Here is a 23668-nt window from a genome sequence, read left to right as displayed (position 1 = left end):
GTATAGATATGACATACATTGCCCAACAAGTAATGTCTCCATATCTTTAGTGCATGGACAACGGCTGCAAGTTCCAAATCATGTGTAGGGTAGTTGGCTTCATGTTTTCTCAGTTGCCGAGAGGCATATGCAATTACTCTCCCTTCTTGCATAAGTACACATCCCAAACCTATTCCTGATGCATCACAAAATACATCAAAAGGCTTTTCAATGTCTAGTTGTGCTAGCACTGGTGTTGTAGTCAACAAGGTTCTGAGGGTGTGAAAAGCTGTTTCACATTCTGGTGTCCACTTGTATTTCTCATCTTTCTGAAGTAGTCTGGTCATAGGCTTAGCTATCTTTGAGAAGTCTGGAATAAACCGACGATAGTATCCTGCTAACCCTAGGAAACTCCGAACTTCATGCACCGAAGTTGGGGCTTTCCAATCCATGACCTCTTGCACCTTTGATGGGTCTACTGAGATCCCATCTCTGGATAAAATGTGACCTAAGAAAGGTACTTTGCTCATCCAGAATTCACATTTACTAAACTTGGCATAAAGCTTATGTTCCCTGAGTCTGGATAGGACAATCCGCAGATGCTCTTCATGATCTGACTCAGTTTCCGAATAAATCAATATGTCATCGATAAACACGACCACGAACTTATCAAGTTCGGGCATGAATACCGAGTTCATTAGGTACATAAAGTAGGCTGGAGCATTTGTTAGTCCGAAAGACATAACCAAATACTCGTATAAGCCGTACCTAGTAGAGAAGGCAGTCTTCGGTATATCCTCCGGTCTGATCTTTATCTGATGGTAACCTGATCTTAAGTCAATTTTGGAGAATACTTTTGCCTTCGCTAGCTGATCGAACAAGATGTCGATGCGGGGTAATGGATATTTGTTCTTGATGGTCACAGCATTGAGTGGTCTGTAATCTACATACATTCTTAGTGACTTATCCTTCTTTTTCACAAACAATGCTGGACATCCCCACGGAGATGAGCTAGGCTGGATAAGACCTTTGTCCAATAGATCTTGCAATTGAACCTTGAGTTCTGCTAACTCATTGGGTGGCATTCTATAGGGCCTTCTGGATATGGGTGCGGTACCTGGCACTAATTCGATCTTAAATTCCACATCCCTATCCGGTGGTAGACCTGGTAATTCCTCTGGAAATACATCCGGAAACTCACAAACCACTGGGATATCACATATGGTGGTGACTTGGATAGCACAGGCTAAATGTTGGGGTTCGAAATCACGGGAGAGTGGAACTAGAAAAGCATTCCCTCCCGTGGGTTCTCTCAACATGATAGTACGGGTGCTAGTGTCAATAAGAGCACCATGATACTTCATCCAATTCATGCCTAAGATTACACTTATCGACAATCCCGGCAATATTATCAAATCTGTGGTGTACTCCCGCCCTTGTATCAAGATGAGTACATTTTTGACTATCTTTTTGGTAGTAACAGTTCCCCCTGCTGAACTTATGTTAAAACCCCCTTTACTTACTTCAATTATTTCTTGATCATGTCTAGATGCAAATGCTTGACTCATAAATGAATGAGAAGCTCCTGAATCAAATAAAACAACAGCGGGGTGTTTGTTGACGAGAAACATACCGGCCGTGACAACTTCTCCGGCGGGCACCTCCTCCACAGCGGTATAATGCACTTGTCCCTGACGTGCCCTGGCATTCATCTGCCTTTGATTGTTCTGATTTGGGTTGCCATTCCTCTTGGGGTGGGGGCACTCCTTGGACCAATGACCTAGTTGGTTGCAGTTGAAACAAGGTTGATTACTTTTGAATCCGGTGGAGCTGTCCTGATTACCATTCCCTTTTGGTAAGGCAATAGTGAACGCCTTACGAAACGGTTTCTGTGGCCTGTTATTCTGAGCTTTCGGTGGTGGAGGCCTGAACTTGGATGCAGGTGGACGAAATGGTGGCCTAGCTGCGATAGGCGCTTTTGACTGAAAAGATCCGGATGCACTGGCCTCATATGCCCTCTTGCGACCCTTAGCAACTGCATGCAGGTTGTTGTGGTTTTCTTGGGTCAAGGCATCACTAATAAACTCATTGTACGTGGCACATCGAGAATTTGCCATAGTCTTCATTAGTTTGGTACCCAACCCTCGCTTGAAACTCTCAATCTTTTTCTCTTCTGTGTCCACGAAACCGGGAGCATATCTTGACAAGTTGTTGAATGCGTGCATATATTCTGTGAGTGACTTGGTTCCCTGAGTGAGCCTCATAAATTCTGCTGCTTTCATGCGCATCAGGCCCGGGGGAATATGGTGTCCCCTAAAAGCCAGCTTGAATTGATCCCAGGTCACTCTCGCATTAGCAGGCAGAGACGACAGAAAGTGCGTCCACCAGATTCCTGCTGGTCCTTGCAGCTGATGAGAAGCATATTCAGCTTTGAGGTGCTCGGTGACCCTTAGCAGACGAAATTTCTGCTCGATGGTATTCAGCCACTCATCGGCCTGCAGTGGTTCCTCAGCCACTTTGAAGATCGGAGGCTTCGTGTCCAGAAACTCCTTGAATGTACTGTGCTAATTTGGCTCGGCCCCTGGTTGCTGTGGGTGGCCACGAGCAGTGTTTTGCGCGATGAGGCGCAAGGCTTCTTCCATCGTCCTCTGGCTACCCAAGAACTGGGTAAAGAACTCCTGAGCAGACGGTGGCGGTGGGGGTGGCAAATCATCCTGGTTGCCATCCTGACCGCTACTAGCTCCAACACGGGTGCGCGTCATCTGCGAAGTTGCAACAATAAGCGATTATTGGTCGATGCCAAGAGATTACAGCTGAATTAGGTAATCATGCCAAACTGAAATTACTGGAGAAAATTCTCAAAAGCACAATAAAAACAGAGGCATAATAATTCATTCTCGCAACATGACATCGCCAATTTGACCCCTTTTTGTGCTCATAACGCATGCAATTTAAAGCGTGATTACCGACAAGGAACTGGGATTGCATTGATGTTTTCCCAAACGTGCGATTAATATTACATGATAGTCTGGTTACTAATACCAACTTCAAACTACATGTCCATTACATAAATAAAAGTGATACATTAGTCTTCCCACTACACGCTAAGCGATCTAATCCTCATCATGATCACTATCGAGGTCAGACGCAGAATCATCTCCTTCCTCAGGTTCGACTTCCTCTTCAGGTGCCACTTCTTCTTCTTCCTCATACCCTTCTAGATCCATTTCTGTGGCTCCAGGTGGTACATAAGGGTGGAGCTGATTGTGCAGTAGGTGAACCTCTTCATGCAGATTATCATTGTACTCTTCCGCATTGGCCAGCTGCTGTTCCAGCTCAAACTGTCGAGCTCTCAGGACATCTTCCCGGGACCAGGCTGCATTCCGCTGATGAGTTAACCTAGTCATCTCCTCGGTAAGCCTTTCAATCTCGGCGTCGTGCTCCCTCTGAAGCTGACGTCGGTCCTCGCGGGCATGACCAAGAGCACCAGACACACGTCTGAGGCTACCTTCAACTCCATCTACCACTCTCATCATTGCAAACATGGCGCTCATTGCAGGGTTATCGCTGTTCTGCCTTTATACGGCACCAATTTCCAAGGGTCTTCCTCTTGCATGCTGCCATGAGTCAGTGGAGGGATTACCTCTTGGAAAGACTCCAACCAAAGCGGCTGCCAGTTCCTGAGGAAAACGTTCCATGATATTCCTCAAGATTCCAAAGGCTGCCCTGCCAGCTGCTTCCTCAGCAGTCCTGCCAGTCGACTCATAACACCAACCTGTCCACTCAGACTCGTCACCTCGGGGACGGACAACGGCCTCCACGGTAACTAAGAGACCTTCTCCCAACCGCTCATTCGCCCAGAAGTAGCGGGGTTCCATTCCATCAGGATAGCCTACATAGCTGAGCACTCTCCACAAGAGTGTAGGCATCCCAAACTCTCCAAGGAACGTGTGACGTTGACAGGTACGTGGAGCAAGCTGACGGCTAGGAGCTCTACCTCCGGTGGACTTGCGAGCAGTCTGCTTGGTGCGTGCCATCTGCACCATCAACATGTACCCTTTGGTGAGACAATGCCATAATGGATAAGAGTTACATAACCGAGTAAGAATCTTATAAGGGGAGGAACAAATGTAGTTATGTGAATGGTAATTTAACATGATGCATGCTCGTGCCGTACGTCCTCACAAACTTAGGAAAAATCTGTTTCTAACGGTAGACACGGTGGCATACATACGTTCTCTCATAATAGCGTAACTAGTCGAGCTACACGTTTCGTTGTTAGTGTACCTGCATAACATTTCATTTCAGCCCTAAACCCATAAAGAATATGCAGAATGTAATTGTAAATACTTCCATATATGTATCCCCATACATATACTTCCGTATCAATCTACCCAACAATAGTTTAAACCCACAATTAAATACGTACCATGTACACATGCGAGCATGTATACATAGCCGTACCAAAGCTAACTCTTCCCGACCGCACGCTCACATCTTGCGGTCATACACTCATCTTACCTTGGCGTAGAGGCAGTGATCCATACATTACCACTCAAGTGAATGGCATCCATACTATAGCACGCCGTATGGACGACGAAGTAAAAACCCCCATGTTAGTACTTAAATAGCCACCTAATAGTCCTTAATCTGGGCATAAGGAAAGTGATCATTGGCACACTTTAGATTTCAAATACCTATTATATAACTATTAGTTGCTAAAGAAGGGTTTTCGGAAACAAAAACTTTTGTTTTAAATACACTTGTGACAATTAACGTTGAATCTTGCTCTGATACCAGCTGTCGCAGAACCGACCAATTTATAAGAATACAAGTATAATGGCAATCCGCAAGCGGTCGCACTGTCATACTTGAACCCATATAAACCCGGTAGTCCGTCGAGTACCACGACGGGTCTCGATAAACGATTTACAACAACCAAGATCGTACAGGATTCAACATACATGCCACATATTACATAAAGTTCACAGATACGTTTCATCATCAGAGTACGAATAAAAGTTATTACAAAACAAGTTTGATAAACAAAAGCGGAAGCAAATAAGTTTGAGATAAAGTTTTCCAACATAGTTTACTACAGTGCCAAACCAGATCACGGTCCACAAAAGCAAGGATAGGAATTACTAAGGAAGCCTGCCCAAGGCTTACTCCTCATCCACAGCGGGATAGAAGCAACTCTTGCAATAACCATGATACACAGTGCCATCTGCAACAATGGGAAAATAAACCCTGAGTACGAGAAGGTACTCAGCTAGACTTACCCGTCATGAACCAGAAATAAAATGACTCCAAGGATTATACACGGCTGTATAAGTGGACGTATCTTGACAACATTTTGCGAAAAAGGCAATTAACCGTTGTACAGTTGTGATTCTTTTATCAAGTTAATTATAACTATCCATTTCTAGGTTAGCAACTATCCTATGCCAAACATGTGGTATATTATTTAGAATCATACAATAGTAACCATAGCAAGTATTGTAATTCCATATTCATTTGAACCATCATGTTTCATAACACAGTTACTACGATGTTGGAGCTAGCCAAGTTTCTCACTATCCGGGAGAGACGGCGATTCGAATCGATTTCAACCAGCTGGGAATTTATTCCTAACACAAACCCAGATCTATCAGCCACGATAGTCTTAGGTCACCTTTGGTACAACTCCGGTACACATTTCGCGGGTTCGTACTGCGCCGCACAATCTGGAACACCAGATGCCAGGATGCTCAGGCCAAGCCTGCCCTTGGGCTCAGTCTGATCGTTCCCCGGAAGGAGCGCACAACAGAACGATTCCCGGCCTGAGTTGAATTACTCGGCTTTGCGGTCGGAACGAGTTATCCGGCCAGCTAAGTGAGAGGCATGCGTTCAATCTTGTCAGAAGTTCCAACAACGGTACGGTCCTTGATCGACATAGACGGGGATAAGTCCACACCCAAGACCTCCATGCCTTGTTGTCTCCTTATCGACCTCCCGTCCGGTCTCAATTTACTTTTACCACATGGTTCTGTTCCACGATAGCAGATATAGCCAACCGTGCTCCGGTATCCACCTATATCTCGCAGGTGACAGGACATCACCCGACTTCTACCGGTCTAAGCATGGCTAAGCATAAATTCGATCCTGGACCTATACCAGTTAAAGGTGTAATTTCTGGACAAGGAATGTACATGCATCAAGTGGTTTCATTCAACTCTTATAACCTAATGCATCAATCATAAATACGTAAGTAAACATTTGTAAATTACTGGGAGACTTATAATGCTCCGGGGCTTGCCTCGCAGAAAGGAAGTAGGACGATGGTCAGGGCACTCCGGAAGCTCTTCAGGGTTCTGCTCCACGCCTTCGGGAGCGGGGACTTGCGGATTCTCCTGCGGGTTCCCTTCCTCGGCTTCTTCGAATTCCAGCAACGTGATCCCTTCCTCCGATCCTAGATGCATGAGTATGGTATGAGTATTACGAATGCATATATGTTAACAAGTGCATCACGTTGTTTGAGTAGGTGCATATCTCTTCTTGCTTACTACTTAACTACTTCTACAAAGCATCGACTATGCCATTAACAGTATCTACTTGTTTCACTCATAACTAGAGTTCGACAATTCCAAATCTAGTGATCTTGGACTTTCTGGAAAGCTTATCAAATTTTCTACAACTTTGTTATTAACCATTTTTACAGTCCACATCAGTTTCAACATGCAACTCATCATTTTCTAGAATCAGTCCGGAAATGACTTAACATGCAATATAAGTAAGAATACTTCTACTTTATGTAATCCTTCAAAATTTGACAACCTAGAACCTACCAACAGTGTAAGAATACCAAATACAGTTAAGATAATATAATGGTGAAGCCCAAACTATTTATTAAATTGCCTTTATTATTTTATTTAGATATCTAGGTTAAATAATAAATATATATCAGATGTGCTTAATAAATTCCCAAAATTTTACAGAGCCTTAATAATGCTATCAAAGGACTACTATAAAAATTTCAGGTCATTTTACTAAGTAAAACATTCTATACAAAAATGATAAGGAAGCAAGGCTTGAAATAGCATAAATGGAAAATCCTATTGAAAAGTGTCAAGCAATAGATTTCTTATTTTTCCTAACATCCATATGGTACTAGTATCATCTCCAATAAATCTCATGAATTTTGGACTTATAATTAATTTATAAAAATTCATGCAAGGATTAACTATTTATAAAAGAAAAATCTACAACTACAGATCTACACATGCACTGGTCCTCAAATTTTTATCCAAGCTCATGTATAGCAAGAATAGCCTACCACAAAAATTTCATAATTTTTGGAGCACAGGAACTCTAGATATAAAATAAACAAATTTGAATGCATTCAAAAGCACATTTGAAATCCCTATTTAAATCTCCAAAAATTTCTACTGTTGAAGCCAAGAACATATTTTTCCTAAATACTACACTTCCTAAGGAACACAACCATATTTATTTCAACATTTTTGGAGTTACCAATCTGCAGATACAAAAATAACAAAACCACTCAAAACTGGATTCAAAAATGGTTTAGCCTACACTACTGCTGTCGCTGACAGGTGGGACCCGCTGGTCAGGGGACCCCACACGTCATCGACACAGAGCAGAGCAGCGGCGCTGCTGGGCACTGCGCGGCTGCGGCTCGACGACGGCGAGCTTCGCCGGCGGTGAGGTCATCAGGGTAGGACCTACATGACCTGGCGAACCTATTGAGCCACTTGGCCGGCCCTATTGCTGACCCTAGAACTAGCGGCGGCAGCCATGGCAGACCGGTGACGCTAGACGACGGCGCTACTCCGGTGACGACCTCGGAGGCTCAATCAAACGCGCGGACAAGCATCTACGAGCTACTGGAAACCTAGCGCATCAACTAACGCGTGGAGTGGTAGACTAAAACGGCGTGGCCGCGACGACGAGGTTGGCGGCGGAGCTCCGGCGAGCTAGCGCACGGCGCTGGGGCTTACCGAGCGCTAACAGCGGGCACGGTAGGGCGCAGGGGGTTGCTGGGAAGACGGTGGAGGGTTGCGGTGGGGATGGACGAGCTAGGCGCGAACTGGCGCCTCCAATGGCGATGGCGGGCTCTCGGCACCGGGGTTGCAGCGGCTGCGGCGAGGGAAAAGGCCGAGGTGAGGCGACTGGTGAGCTCGGCTGAGTGCGGGCGAGCACTGGGAGGGTAAAGGCGCGAGCTGGCCTGCCCTGGCCGCGGTGGGCAGGGTGCTGGTGACGCGCGGCCGCCGCTGGCTCCACGCGGCGCGCACGCCCTGACGGTGTCGGCCACCGAAGTCGACGTGCCGGACTTGATTCAGTTCGTTCAGACACCCGAAGCCGAGCCTGACGCCGAGTTTTCACGATGATACAACGGCTAATCCAAGGCTCCAAAGCGTAAACCATCTTAACAAAAATCCTAGCCCCATGTACCAGCTTCAACTTTTATTAAGAGAGTAAGCTCTGATTCGCAACAGAAACGTGGAAAAATCGTGCTCAAGGTGGGCTTGTCAGGCTGTCAGGGATCTAGACTTAGAAAATTTTGTTAAGTGTTGAAAACTGGATTTTGCTGGTTTTTGTGGGACCCATTCAAGCATGTTAGAAGCAAAATCAGTCCATGACATAAAAATGAAAGTTGTTCCTTATGTCCAACACTACAACTTTGCTTTAGTGAACTCCTCCATGCAAGGTTCCTAACACCTAGTTCAACTTTAGTCAAACATGTCACTTTAAAATCATGATGCACATTCAAACCATGGCCAAATGACCAAACTAGCCCTAGCACTAAATACCAAAGTTGTTCATGATGATACTATAAGCATGTTAAAACAATTTGCAAGGTCATCTAAGCATTCCAAGTAGTTGCCACTCATATAGCTATTTAGTTTAACACATGAAATAACACTTAAATGCTTTGATCAAGAAATGTGGCCTTCATGAACAAGGTTCCTTTTGTTAACCTAAGTGTAGCTAAGGTGTTGTAGGGACTAGCACTACCCACTTGCATTCATTTGTACATGATCATATGCATATGTTCCAAGAAACATGAAATAACAAGCAATGTTTCATATGTTTCGATCAAATGTTTCAATTGCAAATGATGATTTATGAATGCTTGATGCTCATGCTCATGTTATGCAAGTCAAGTTATGCAAGGCTAACACCCGAGGTGTTACACACAACATGAGGACAAACGAGGTTTCTAAAATAATGGGAATGGACAATGTTGTGAGAAAGAATATGACCATATTTCCAGGTTTATAGCATGTCTTGTCCTACAGACATGTAGTCTGCTCGATTGAAATACACATGATCTTTGCCAATGCTATCCTGCAAAAGATTAGTACTAACAAGAAATATATGCTCCCTTTCTTTGGATTCTACTTGTGTTCGAAAAGCAAAACTAGAGGAATATGGCATAACAACAATGTTGATTTTAATGTCCTCTAGTTGATCATTAATTTACACAACTAAAGGAGAATTTGAATTTGTACAAATGTAAACTCGTTGTATCAAATATTTCCCTTGGTTGTTATATTTACAAAAAACATGATATGTATGTCTAGAGAACCATGGCAAATTAGCATATGCATAAAGTTTCTCCTCTAAAGAACTAAGATTACACAGAACATCAAATTCAATGTAACCCAAAGTATTTAAAGAAGACAATAATTTCAGCTCATCAACTTCACTAGCATTATGAATATCAAGTCTATTTTCAGCACAAGTGCTCATTTTCAGCACACATATAGCGTGATCATTCTTCAATGATTGCATAGGTATAACATAAATATCATCATGTAAGTCATCTTCATCACAAGAAACATCAAACAAATCATCTTGTGACAAAGGTAAATCAAACGAATGCTCCACTAAAATTTTCTCTATCATAGCATGATTGGTGGAAAAATTCAGCACATCAAGAGAACTCTCACCTTCTATGAGTTTAGCATCATGGGCATTACCTTTGCTCTCATGTTCAGCAGGGGTAATAGTTGATGGTTCTGAATTTTCACATGAGGCTGTGAGCTTCTCATTTTCTGTCACGCCATCCTCGCTCTTTTCTACATTGTCCTGCAAAAGGTTAGGCATAGCAGGAGGAATAACAACAGACTCTTCCTCTAAATGGTGCACCTCATCATATGAAGTCAAAACATGAGGTGGATTAACAAAGGTTTCTCGCATAAGAAGTTTCATATCATTCCAAGTTTGAGGCTTATTAGAAGGATCTAAAGACTCCTACCAAGATAAAGCAGAATGTCACAAAACACTAACTGCATTTTTTACCTTCCTCCTTGGACACATAAAGCGAGTAGCAAATATGTTATCGATGGTAATTTCCCACTCCATGTACCCACCAGCACCTATACCATCATAAGTCGGTGGATACGAATGACCTGTCATTGTTAGAAGACAGCAAAAGACAACACAAAAGTATTATCCCTACCAACTACTTAGGTTGTGGACAAAGAAAAACAAGGCACTCAACTCTCAAGCGTCTTACCATGGTCTTACAAGTGTTCTTACTAAAGCAACAGGCGGCGCAATCGGTCAGTGACTGTGATACCGTTGTAGCTTGAGTGTAACAGTTGCAAGGTGAACCTGTACTTAGTTGGAAGAAAGTGGAGCTTGGACAGGCACAATATAGTAGCAAGGAATAACAATAATTTAATTCATAAATTGCAAGATTAAAAAGTAGTCCTAAGCTAGTCTATGTCACCGGCCTAAACTCGTCCTGGACCTAGTTCAAGCAAGCTACAATACAACTCAGCACAAAGACTCAAAAGAATGCAAGCACTTCTAAATTTTTCTTCACTTTCTATTTTTTTCTTGTTCTTTTTTTTGGTGCGGCTTTTTTTCTCTTTTTTTTGTGCACCTTGTGCCTTTTCCTTTTTTTCTTTTGTTTCTCAGAAGGGTGCTGCAGACTACAAAATATTTCAAGGCACAACTTCACATGACTAAAAACTAGACAGAGAGCTATACACGTGCACAACAACACAGCTCAAAAGCAACCTCGGCAAATACTTTGTTGCCGGTCAGTGAAAACATAAAAAAATCATTTTCCTTCTATAACACGTGAAGGGTAGTTCTTGCTGGTCAACAGTTGTAGCTGGAAAATAACTCTGGAGCTGAGATAGATCAAATCGACCTAGTATATTGGCAACAGAAAATCTAGTGTAAGGCTCATAACGGTAAAATTAGTTCTCAGATTTTGGCAGAGACCCTATGGTCAACGACTGCACAGATGGATAAACCAAAGATTGGCACAAAATCAAGATGCAACTCAATGGGACAACACACTCTAGAACTAAACAAACTAGGGCACGAGCACGACTAGACACAACGAACACAACGACATAACAAGGGACGACCGTTCAATAAAGCAAACTGAAATTATAATATTGCAATGGCACAAAGGGGCTATAGGACAAGGAATATGTGGCAATATATATTTTTTAGCTTTTTGTGGACTCTAGGTAAAGCAAAAACAGTAACAATCTAAAGGGGAAAATAAAGTTATACCTAACGGGCAACAAGGCCTTTGATACCACTTGATGTAGAATAGGCACGATCTTTCGAAAGGTATGATAGCGTCGGTTGGTGGAGACTCGATGTTCACGATCTAGGCTTCAAACCAAGACTGATTCGGACCCCCACAACCGTTACACCACTGCTCCGTTGGTTATCAACCACGCGAACGCGATTGACCTCGCCGAGAAGGCTTTCCTGCAAGCGAATTGAGAACACAAGCAAGAACGAGATAAACGCAATCTAAAATTGTAAATAAATATGAGGCTTATGATAATGAGAAAGAGTTCAAGTCTTTATTCGAAAGGACTAATTGCCACAAGCGAACAAGATCAAGAAATGGGGCCCTGGTTCACAGCAAGCGGCCTTGGCGGCGACAGTTGCAGCAAAACGACGTCTGTTTCATGAGGAAATCAAGAACTAAACAAAACTCTCAAACCCTAAGGAGAGCGATGGCTGATATTTATAGAGTCTTGGGCATCACCCCCTCCTGGACGCGCCCCCTAATGGGCCCAAACACGATACACGGTCCAACAGACCAAAAGATGGTGTCGCAGCACCCTAACAGATTCTAGATGCTAACTTGTTTCAATGATTCCTGTTGATTCCGAAGGGCTTTTGACGTGAAACTAATTGGGTTGGCTTCCTTATCCAACTATCTTTCCATCCATATGTGGATCATCGAAAACAGAGTCAAGATGCGTCCTAGGTGACCAGTTTAAGGCAGACTGGTTCTGGAACCCGAGACAGACTCAAACTTGAGTTGCTTTGGGCCTCCACCTTAGGGACTCGAACCGAATTAGCCTCGGACCTCCTTCTTGCTTAGGACACCCTCGCTGATCTCTTTGGTCTCCATATGGTTCTCCAAGCATGGTCATATGTATAGAGGTCATGTCCTCATCAGACCACATGCGCTGCGCCCCCAAGGGTGGCCCAGCCCACAAGACGAAGCCTCATGGGGCACGACTCTGCTTGGCGCCTCCTGCAAGATACCGGGAAGATATCCTGAAGATACTACAAGATCTGTTAGGATACATATGATCCCAAGATTCCTATAATCTATTATTACTTTCTGGTTATCTCTCAGATCTAACCGACTTGTAACCCTGCCCCTGGACTATATAAGGCGGGAAGGGACCCCCTCCAAACTCACGCAATATCATACAATAGCTAATACATACCAACAGACCATAGGAGTAGGGTATTACGTCATACTGATGGTCTGAACCTGTCTAACTCGTGTGTCTCTGTTGCCTTCTTGTTCTTGATCACATGCTTCTATGTCGATCAATCTACCTACGTTGGACACCCCTCGGAGGACCGCCGATGATATTCTATCGACAAACTTTTATTTTGGTCATTTCTTCATTTCATAAAGTGTTAAGTGCTTGTTTTAAGTGTTTCAATAGTAGTCCGAACATGTTGCAGCAGTAATAAGTGCCTGTTTCAAGTGTCTACGTGTTACAGCTGTGGATGTTGCAATAGGTTCATCTGGATGTTGCAAAGGATAGTCTCACACACATGCATAAATATAGTCTCACACACATACATAAACATATATTCTCACACATATACATAAATATATAGTCTCACACACATGCATAAATAAAGTCTTACAAATACACATACTTACACAAACACTCCACGTTCAACAACTAGCTAGCCCGCTGTAATGACGTTTCCCTTCACACCTTTTTGTTCCCATGGCAATATGTCTTTGGGTAGGTTCTTTTCTACAATATTGATCTTCTTAGTAAAGTCTATGAATAGCGGCATCTCATCGTAGTTATTGTAAGCTTCAATATCATCCACGCCATCAACTCCGATAATGTGCTATTTTCTAGAGGCAACCGCATGCTTTGTCTTCTTCTTCAGGGGAGGTTACTTTGTGGGTTAGGCATATAGAAAACTTGTGCAACATGTGAAGCGAACACCCAAGGATCTTTTTGGTAGCCTAGATTCTCGAGGTCTAGGACTCTCAATCCGATCTTGTTCAGTTGGTGTTGTTTGATCCAGCGGTATTGAAACAGGGCCACCGTTATATCCCTTCCATAGTCAAGTTCCCATGTCTCTTTAATGATGCCAAAGTATTGGAGGGATTCATTCCATCGGTACTCAAGCCAAACCGTATATTTCTTGGGGCATCGCTGAATTCTTTATGCTTCTCATCAATCCTTTGCCACTAACTATAATCAGCCAGGTGTGCAATCTTATCATCATCCACCTTGCACTCATCATCCCACCATGTCATGAGTGCGGCTTCTTTAGGGTTTAGGAAGGTACGTCTCAAGCGGTCGATCACTGGCAGGTACCACATTTCCAAGGCATGAATTCTTCTCTGATTTGCATTGTTGCCTAATGGAGTGTCCTCTAGGGGTTGATATTATTGTACTACCTTTTTCGTACCCTTCTTATTCCTCTTTTTCCCTATAGAGGCTTTATCTCCACTGTAAAGGTCATTGTTCTTGTACCGACTGGCCCCACATCAGGGATATTTATCCAGTGACTTGAACATTTTGCCACAAAAAAAGGATACAGTGGTTGGGGCATGCATGGATTATTTTCAACCTCCATTGTCAATGGACTTATGACCTTATTTGCTTGGTATGTATTGGTGGGAACTGAGTTTGGTTGTGGTAGCACCCATGACAGGAGACGCAATAGATCATTGAAACTATAATCTAATCAGTTGTACTTAGCCTTCAGGATGAGTAGCTCAAGCACAAAACATGGCAATGTCCAGTGTGTCAGACAACCCTTTTCAACACCATATACAACCTCTTTTGATATTTTTTTACCCTTTTAAAATTTTCTAGACCTTTCGGGCTCTTTAGTAAAATCTTTGGTCCAAGGGCTCGAATCATGTCCTCCAAATCATCTTCATCCCCGACACGTGCTCCGCCATCATTATTGGCACCACCTTCGTCGTTACCATCCCAACAACCAGCATCACCACCTTATTCATTGCCAAACTCGAGATCTATTCATGCATCAAGCTCTACTGAATATTGGGACAGGGATTCTAGGGTTTCATCGTCGTATTCCTCCTCATCCTCGTCGTTAACAATAACCGTTTTACCATGATGAATCCACACTGTGTAGTCCTCAATAAATCCTCACATAATCAAATGTGATCTAATGATAGTCACATCTGTCCATGCCATATGGTTCTTGCAATCTTTATAGGGACAAATAATTATATCCTTATTCTCTGTCAACGTCATTGCATGCTTCTTTGCGGCTTCAATAAATTTATCCACCTCTTCACACAAACCTGCCTTGAACCTTAACGAACCATACATCCAAGAGTTCCTGCACTCTATCTTTTACTACAACAACAAAACAAACATTAAAGGACTACTTATTCAGATATATATAAAAATGAATCAAATTAATAATTACTTGAGAATAATTGTATATACTTCAGATATATATGAATATAAATCTAATATAATTACATGAAGCATACAAACACACCATGGTAGAGGAAAATTATTTAATGGTCCATTTATCCATAAATAATTAAAATACATGTTTATTGATTACAATAAACAATTTCAAAGACAACAATTAGCAACAATTATACTTTACCCAATATCTTTCATACAAACTCTAGTCCAATTTCATCAAACATAAATTTACAAAAACGAAATTAATAAAAAAACCAAACCCTAGATCTAGATACACATGCACATGAAACATCCATAAAACTAACTAATTGTTCACTAAAATCAAGAAACATAGACCAAATAAGGGTATGATCTTGTTTCCCTCCCTAATTTACCCTAGCACATTTAAAACTTGGGTCTAATTTGCTTCATAAGTAGCTCAAGTACTATAGAAGAGAGAGAAAAACAAAACTCTAATTACTCACTAACCAACCATTAAAACTTCCCACCCTTAGTAGAGCAAATTTTAGGAGGTGCCCAAGGCCTCTCTACCTTTTTTTCACGGGTTGGAGTGAATGACCTGAGGAGGAAGAAGGGGCTGCAGGTTTTTATACGTGGGGGCATTTGTAGGACGGCTGGTGATTGAGCCGTTCCTACAAATCGCAACACCGGGGACAGCTGGTGAGTGAGCCGCCCTTACAAATTGAACCATTTGTAGGGGCGGTCGAGCCGCCCCTACTATGCCATTTATAGGGGTGGCTGGTCTTGTGGGTCTCGAGCATGCCCACTGTAGGGACGGCTCCATCCCTAGCCGCCCCTAAAAAAATTAAGCCGTTGTTACAAACCTTTTTTTGTAGTAGTGTTATTTCACTCTAGAAAATTAGTATTGCATCTCACATATAACTATCAAATACCACTCTATATGTCCCAAAATATAGGGCGCACACACATTTTAATATTCAAGATTGCAATTTTAGACCAGTAATTAGCCTTAAAAATCCTCAACTAGAGGGAGGGACCTAAACCCCCACCATTTTTGTATTGTATTTAAAAGGATGAGAATTGAACACTAGTATAGGTTGAGTGACGTTCACACACCCACTGGCCAATTTATATCATGATAATTATAAGCTGTTATAAAAGGAAGATCACTTGATTGGCACTACAACCAAAGACACTTACAGAAAATAATCTCAAATGAGAAATGTTTTAACTATAAAGCTTTAGATCTTGTCGAGCACAACATACAATTTTGATATAGGGCATGTCTCCACTCCAAGGTTGTTTGAAAATTTCAAAAATTAAAATATCAAAATTTGATAACTTAAAATGTATTTGAGCTCTAAAACACTTCAAATAAAAAGCATGTAAACTACAAATTTATTGATTATATGGATCACCACAACTTTAGTATTGACCATGTCAATATCCGAGGTGGTTTTAACATTCTAAATTTTAAATTTTAAATTCTTAGAACTTAAAACACATAATTGAGACTCTAAATGACTTTACATAAAAAATGTCAACTACAAAATTGTAGATCACATCGAGAACTTTGGTCTAGACCATATCAACATCCGAGGTCATTATAAAATTCTAAATTTTGAATTTTAAAATATGAGATTTTAAAACTAAACTTTTGGCACTCTAAATAACTTCAAATAAAGACTTTGTTAACTACAAAGATGTTGATGTTGTTGAGCTCTATAATTCCGAAGTTCATCTTTATCTGACTTCATATGCAAGAGTTATGATTTTTTTTACAACTATTTATAGAGAAAGGTGCATGTCTCTATTAATTGATTTATAGAGATGGTACACTTAAGAGGCCCACCTATATTAGTGGCCATTTTCAGAGGTAGCCTTCACAAGATGCCCACATCTAAAAGTCCATTTGTAGAGGTGGTTTGTTTTTGGAATATCTACATAAATGGACCGACCGTCTCTAAAAATCATTAGGTATTTTAGAAGACACTGACACTTTTTGACGGTCTCTGTTAATAAAACAATATGTCTTCTAAAATTGTTTTTTAGACACTAAAAAAATATCATCCGACCGTCGCGTTTTTTGCTACAAACATTATATATATACTATAAGAGGAACTAATTAAAAAAGTTTAAGACTAACTTTTTAGACTGTACCAAGTCAAAAGACATATTTACATGTGACTATCAATATTTGTTCCTTCAGATATAAAAAAGTTTAAGACTAACTTTTTAGACTGTACCAAGTCAAAAAGCATGTCCAAAACTTCTTATGTATATGCAGTATATGCGACTGGAGAGAGCACTGTACTGCATACAACCTCGGGAGTGAGAGGTGTCGGAACAACCCTGCAGTACAATAATTTTTATTATTATTTTTAACACTTTTTTAAACTAATTTTAAATCTAACACTATTTTTTCCTTCTAAAACTAACACTTTAGGCCGCGCCTATTGCTATGGCGCGGCGAAACGCCTGTGCCGCGTATGTATGGTGGCGCGGTGGAAGGATAACGTGGCGAAGATCGGAGACGCTGACCAGTAAAATGGTAGGGTCTGCTGCGCCGCCGATCTTGGCGTAGCAGTGACGCGCCCTGATCGCCTGGCCCTGGCCTGCCCATGCTGGGCTCGATGCCCTGCTCCTCGGAAACTATGGCGCCCAAAGACACGCGAGAGACGTGCCTACGGCCTGCCGTCTGGCTCTGGCTCAGGCACCGCCGCTCCACTTCTCCCGTCCCTATGCCGCACAAGGAACGAGCGCCGCAGCTACGTGTCGCGCGTGCACCCGCATGAACCATGCTGCCGTGCCCGGTTGGCCCTGCTACACCTGCACGCCTCCCCCGTCGCCGTCTAGCCTCTGGGATGCCTACGTGACCGGGAAATATGGAGAAAGAGAGAATGGAAAATATGGAGTACTACTATATGTGTGCTGCGATTGGGCCGGTCCGACGCCAGGAGCAAAGCATAGGACCGTGGGAAGTTGAGCGATGGGCAGAGCAGAGCAGGCGTAGAGTGGTAGGTTGACTCCGGAGCGCACCGAATCTACCGAATTTTTTACATTTTAGCCTTTTTTGAAAGTTTCTCACAAATAGACCCCTGGTGGAAAGAATTTAGAAAATGGACCCTTAGCTCAGCGCCATTGGTGCTGGCGCCGAGCTAACACGTCTCGGCGCGCTGGCGCTGAGCTCCTGGGCACGGTAGATGACATGGCAGTGAGCTCGGCGCCAGTCACTCTGGCGCCAAGCTCGGCGCCATAGATCTTGGCGCCGAGTTCGGCGCTAGAGTGACTGGCGCCGAGCTCCCTGTCATTTAACCCCGGCCAACCTTCCTGCCCGAGCGTTCTTCCTCTTCTTTCTCCTCCCTCTCGGGTTTTTTCTCTCCCTACTTCACCCTACCTCACGAATCGGCATATTGGACATTGGAAACTTTAATTTGATCCGTAGATCTTCGAGAGCAAGGTATCCTCGCTCCCCTCATAGTTTTTTCGCATCGATTCGGTATGTATTAGTCGGATTTTTGAACGTAATAATCGTCATCACTTAGGGTTTCATTGTATCCATTAATATATGTATTATACAACTATAGGATGATGCCAAGGCGTGAAAAAGCTAGCAAACTTAGGCGCATGTAGTTATGTTATGGGTTCATTATTGTGCATCAAATGGAAAACCCTAGGTATATGGTTTAATGTTAACTGCTTTGGGTTCTTAGAACGAAATTGGTTGTATTGTAGTTATGGTTCTCATTGACATCTATTTGTGATGTTTTGATTTATGTTTGTTAAATTACATCCGTTTTGTTAGATGCAAGAAATGTTTCGGGAGGAGATTTGATGAAAATGGGGTCGTCCTCGAGAATTATACCCCAGCGCAGGGGGCGACGTGGCTGCGGGGTGCGGGCCGTCCGTGGTGGCGCGGCGCGGGCGAGGGCGAAGGTGGAGGCAAGGGCGCGGGCGGCAGCGGCGGAGCTCGCTCTGCTAGGGCAAGAGAGGGAGAGGAAGAGAGGCGCGGGGCCCATAGGTATTAAAGGCTCGATGCCAGTCACTCCGGCGCCGAGCTCGGCGCTAGAGTGACTGGCGTCGAGCTCACTGCCATGTCATCTACCGTGCTCAGGAGCTCGGCGCCAGAGACGCTGGCGCCGAGACGTGTTAGCTCGACGCCAGCACCAATGGCGATGAGCTAAGGGTTCATTCGTCGAGACGTGTTAGCTCGACGCCAGCACCAATGACGTCGAGCTAAGGGTTCACTCTTTGAATTCTTTCCGTCAGAGGTCTATTTATAAGAAACCTTTAAAAAGAGGCTAAAATATAAAAAATTTGGCCGGATCGATGCCAACTTGACAAGTCCCGTCGTCGGCTTGGCACACGAGCCTCGCCTCGCTGTTTTTTTTTCTATTTTTAACACTTTTATAAATTAATTTTAAATCTAAGACTATTTTTTTTCTAAAACTAATACTGCATGGTGCGCGCGCACCCGCATAAACCAAGCTGCCGTGCCCGGTTGGCCCTGCTGCACCTGCACGCCTCCCCCGTTGCCGTCTGGCCTCTGGAGTCGGCGCCCGCATCCACACCCACCGAACCTCCCGACGCGGTCGCGCAGGCGCACCCAAGCCATACACGTGACGAGGACGGCGGCCCCGCGCCCCTCGGATTCCGGGGGTGGTCGGGTGGGGAACGGAACAGGCGACTGCGCGGATCACGTCCGTGGCGAAACGGGCTGCAAAAACCCAATGTGCAGTTGGCGCGGTCCGCGGATGCGGAGCGGGACCGGGACGGCACGGGCTCTCTCGCCTCGGTTGCCCCGGCCCGGCCGATGGATGGATGGACGCCGGACGCCTGCCTCTTGTCACGTGTCCCGCCCAGCTGGCCTCGCCCACGTTTCCTCCCCTTTCCCCCTTGCGGCTCCGGCTCGCGGCCGCTTTCTTACCGTCGCTCGCTGCAGCGCGGGTCCACCAACTGACTGGTTGGGAACGGTACTGTACAGACGTACACGCAACATACGAATCGTTTTCTTCGCCGACAAAAAAGAGCCCACTGTACTCTCCTCTGCTGTCTGCTCAGTCTACAGCCTCCTCTCAGCTGTCCTGAGCGACGCGGCTCTGTGCCAGGCATAGCGTGCTCCGTGCTGGACACAGGAAAACTCTGCAATACGCGCTCTGTTTCTTCTTTTTTTAAAAATACTAGTAATACAGTGTAGGAGTACTGTAGAAGCGACGATACAGTGTTCGGGGCTGACTGACGCACGAGTCATGAGCGAGCGTCGCGCTGGGCCCCATCTACAGCGTAAGGGTTCGTGACTTCGTGGTACAGAACGTGTTCGACTGCCTCGTCTACCGGAGACTTGTCGTGCAACTGTGCAAGCGCCATAGCCATGGGACCCGTGCCGTGAGCCGTGGGGCATAAAAAGCGAGGAAGGAAAGGCTCTCTCGGGACTCCCCCTGGCCTGCTCCAGGGAAGGCGAGGCGAGGCTTGTGTGCCAAGCCGGCCGACGGGACTTGTCAAGTTGGCATCGATCCGGTGCGCTCCGGAGTCAACCTGCCACTCTGCGCCCTGCTCTGCTCTGCCCATCGCTCAGCTCTCCGCGGTCCTCTGCTCTGCTCCTGGCGCCGGACCGGCCCAATCGCAGCACACATATAGGTTCAGTTTAGTTCCTTTCTAAAATGCTAAATTTTTTAAAATTCTCCGTCACAATAAATCTTTAGACGCATGCATTAAGCATTAAATATAAATAAAAAATAAAACTAATTATATAGTTTAGACGAAATTCACGAGACGAATCTTTTAAGCCTAATTAAACTATGATTAGACACTAATTATCAAATAACAACAAAAAGTGCTACAATATCATTTTGTAAAAATTTTCGCCATCTAATCAGGCCCATAGTAGTAGTACTCCGTATTTTCCCTTCTCTCTTTATCGATCAGGGCACGACGCTGCCGCGTTAACATCGGTGACACGGCATCGGTTAGCGTGGTTTTTGTCACGTCATTCTTCCACCGCGTCACCATACATAACATGGCACATACGTTTCGTCGCGGCATGACATTAGACGCGACCAAAAATATTAGTTTTAGAAAAAAAAACAAACAAATAGTTTTAATTTAAAATCAGTTTACAAAAAAAATATTAAAAATAAAAAAATCCAGTACAACACAAGAAGATGAGATTTGTAAATAAAGGATGCTCAATGGTTTTAGAGACATTAGGATCAACCGATGGAAGGTGACCTTCACTGGTTCTTAGGACATGCCTGCCGCCACGGTGGACGGCATGCGAGACGAGCCCCATGAGGCCCAAGCTTTCGCCGTCATACACCAGCACCATGTTCGCTTGATCATATTAGTCATACTTATCAATTATAATATAGTATTTTTCTCTTATAATAAAATAGCATCAGCTAGTTTATAAATCACCTAAACGATCAAACTAACAGGGTGCAGATCAATGCCCTTGGACACCTGTTAGCATGCAAGCACCCAAAAAGAAAAATAAAATGTTACTACCTCCGTTTTGTTTACTTGTCATCGAATTTTTACGGTAACAATTTTGACCATGGCCATGTTTAGTTCCATCAAAATCCAAATTTTTGCACTATGCAAAAAGAAGATTCTCCGTCACATCAAACTTGCGGTACATGCATTGAGTACTAAATGTTGACGAAATCAAAAACTAATTGCACAGTTTGGTTGAACTTTGCGAGACGAATATTTTAAGCCTAATTAGTCAACGATTGGATAATTATTACCAAATACAAACGAATACTACAGTACTCTACAGTGCTGTAAATTCCGGCGGCGCCGATTCCGGAGGCAAACTAAACGCGGCCCATACGTTTTTTCTGCAAAAGATTTTTAGATACATCAAGTTTTCACATATATAATTCTTTATTGAACATACTTCATTAGTGTTATATACATTGAAGTATCTAAGATTTTTTAGAAAAAAAATAGATGGTCACATTTGCTACAGTAAAAAATTGCTAGCGAGTAAGCCCTCGTTTAGTTGGACCGATTCGGCGGCGGTAGATTCACTGTAGGTACACTGTAGCTGCAGCGACGTTTTGTTTTTATTTGGTAATAATTGTTCAATCGTTGACTAATTAGGCTCAAAACGTTCGTTTCGCAAAGTATAACCAAACTGTGCACTTAGTTTTTAATTTCGTCAACATTTAGTACTCTATACATGTACCACAAATTTAATATGATGGGAAATCTTCTTTTTTTATAGTGTTAAAGTTGGGAATTCGATGAAACGCCCTAAACCCAAACGGAGTACAAGGCCACGTTTAGTTCGGCTGAATTTGGTGCCGTCGAATTTTCTGTAGCGCACTGTAGTATTTCGTTTGTATTTGGTAATAATTGTCCAAACATTGACTAATTAGGCTCAAAACGTTCGTCTCGCAAAGTACAACCAAACTGTGCAATTAGTTTTTAATTTCGTCAATATTTAGTACTCCATGCATATACCACAAGTTTAATATGGAAAATCTTTTTTTTTGCGTAGTATCAAAGTTTAGATTTTGGGTGAACTAAACACGATGGTGCAAGTAGTACTTGTACTACTGCAACAGGAACGAAACAGTCATTATATTATATAAATATCCGCTTGCTGTTTTGCTCTGACTGCAGCCTGTAGCTAGCTAACGTGCTGCCAGCAGGTACAGCTGCATCTTTTCAGAGCTGGTCAGCTTCTAATACTAGTAGTAACTTGCTTACTGACTTAACAGTGTTTCCCTGACGTGTTCGGCTGGTCAGCTTGGGCAACCGGAGCGGTGTTTTCTCCCATCAAATTTCAGTATAAACAGTACTTTTCAGCTGCTACAGTACGGTTTAATACCAGCCCAGCAGGCCACTCTGTAAAGCCGTGTACTCCCTCCGTTCCTTTCTAATTGTCCTTCTTGGTTCTTGCTTCTTAAAAAATCAAACGCACTTAACTCTAGATCAGATATATACAAAATATTTATATTTATGGTATATAACTAGTATAGTTAGATAGACCGTTGAATCTATTATTATATTAAACTTATAATGTTGCTCAAAATCATTACATTTAAGAAAAGTTTGATCGGCATAAAAAACCAAAGCAAAGTTTAAAAAGGGACACAAAGGACGTACTAGGTCTATTGCACTGCACGCAGACACAGGGTCGTAGCTACTTTAAAGCGGTGTCGCCACGAAAACGTTGCTAGCATGTGTGTGCCAAACATACGACTCGTTCGCCGTACCGTTTCAGCCGCGATAAATCAGCATCGGCCGTTTTTTTCCGCCCAGCCTAACACTGCAATAGCGAGCAGGCAGAGGCTGCATCATGCACGTACGCAGGCCGCAGCTGCTCAGTAGACGAGACGAGTCAGTCCACACAGACGATGCTACGGACTCGATCGATCGGATCGTCAAACCTACGTAGGGCGGGCGTGTCCTAACAATGCTGCTGCATGTGATTGCCGTGTGCCGCGCGTGCTGTCCAGCTCTGCCGCAGGAGACCGCTAACCGCTACCACAGCTCGGCGGACGGTAGGCGTATCCGACAAGAGCTATAGCTAGTCTGGAACCAAACAAAAATGGAGGACTTATTATCTTGTACTCCCTCCGTATCCTAATTAGAAGTCATTTAGGACATGAGTTCGATTACCAAGGGGTGATTAATTAGGGGGTAATTTTTCTGTCTTGCCCCTATTAAATAGAGCTACGGGTGCTACTTGTACAACAATCTACCATAGCTCGGTTGGCCAAGGCTGTGCAGCCTGAGGCCGGAGCTCCACCATTCGA

General features: G+C 43.5%; 1 protein-coding gene across 1 annotated transcript in view; it reads right to left on the bottom strand.

The window, feature by feature from the left end:
• Positions 1-21225, bottom strand: part of LOC136499922 (probable cytokinin riboside 5'-monophosphate phosphoribohydrolase LOGL3) — a 77085-nt gene extending 55860 nt beyond the window's left edge. Inside the window, exons 1-2 of the mRNA XM_066495409.1 lie at positions 21115-21225; positions 15499-15516 (exon numbers count right to left, since the gene is read on the bottom strand). Of these exons, the coding sequence (XP_066351506.1) occupies positions 15499-15516; positions 21115-21225 (129 nt within the window). The remainder of the gene's footprint in view (positions 1-15498; positions 15517-21114) is intronic.
• Between the last annotated feature and the right edge of the window lie 2443 nt (positions 21226-23668).

Source organism: Miscanthus floridulus, chromosome 13 (genome assembly GCF_019320115.1).
Source record: "Miscanthus floridulus cultivar M001 chromosome 13, ASM1932011v1, whole genome shotgun sequence".
NCBI classification, from domain to species: Eukaryota; Viridiplantae; Streptophyta; class Magnoliopsida; order Poales; family Poaceae; genus Miscanthus; species Miscanthus floridulus.
Note: the sequence above shows the minus strand (reverse complement) of the source record. Positions and strands in the feature narration are given on the sequence as shown.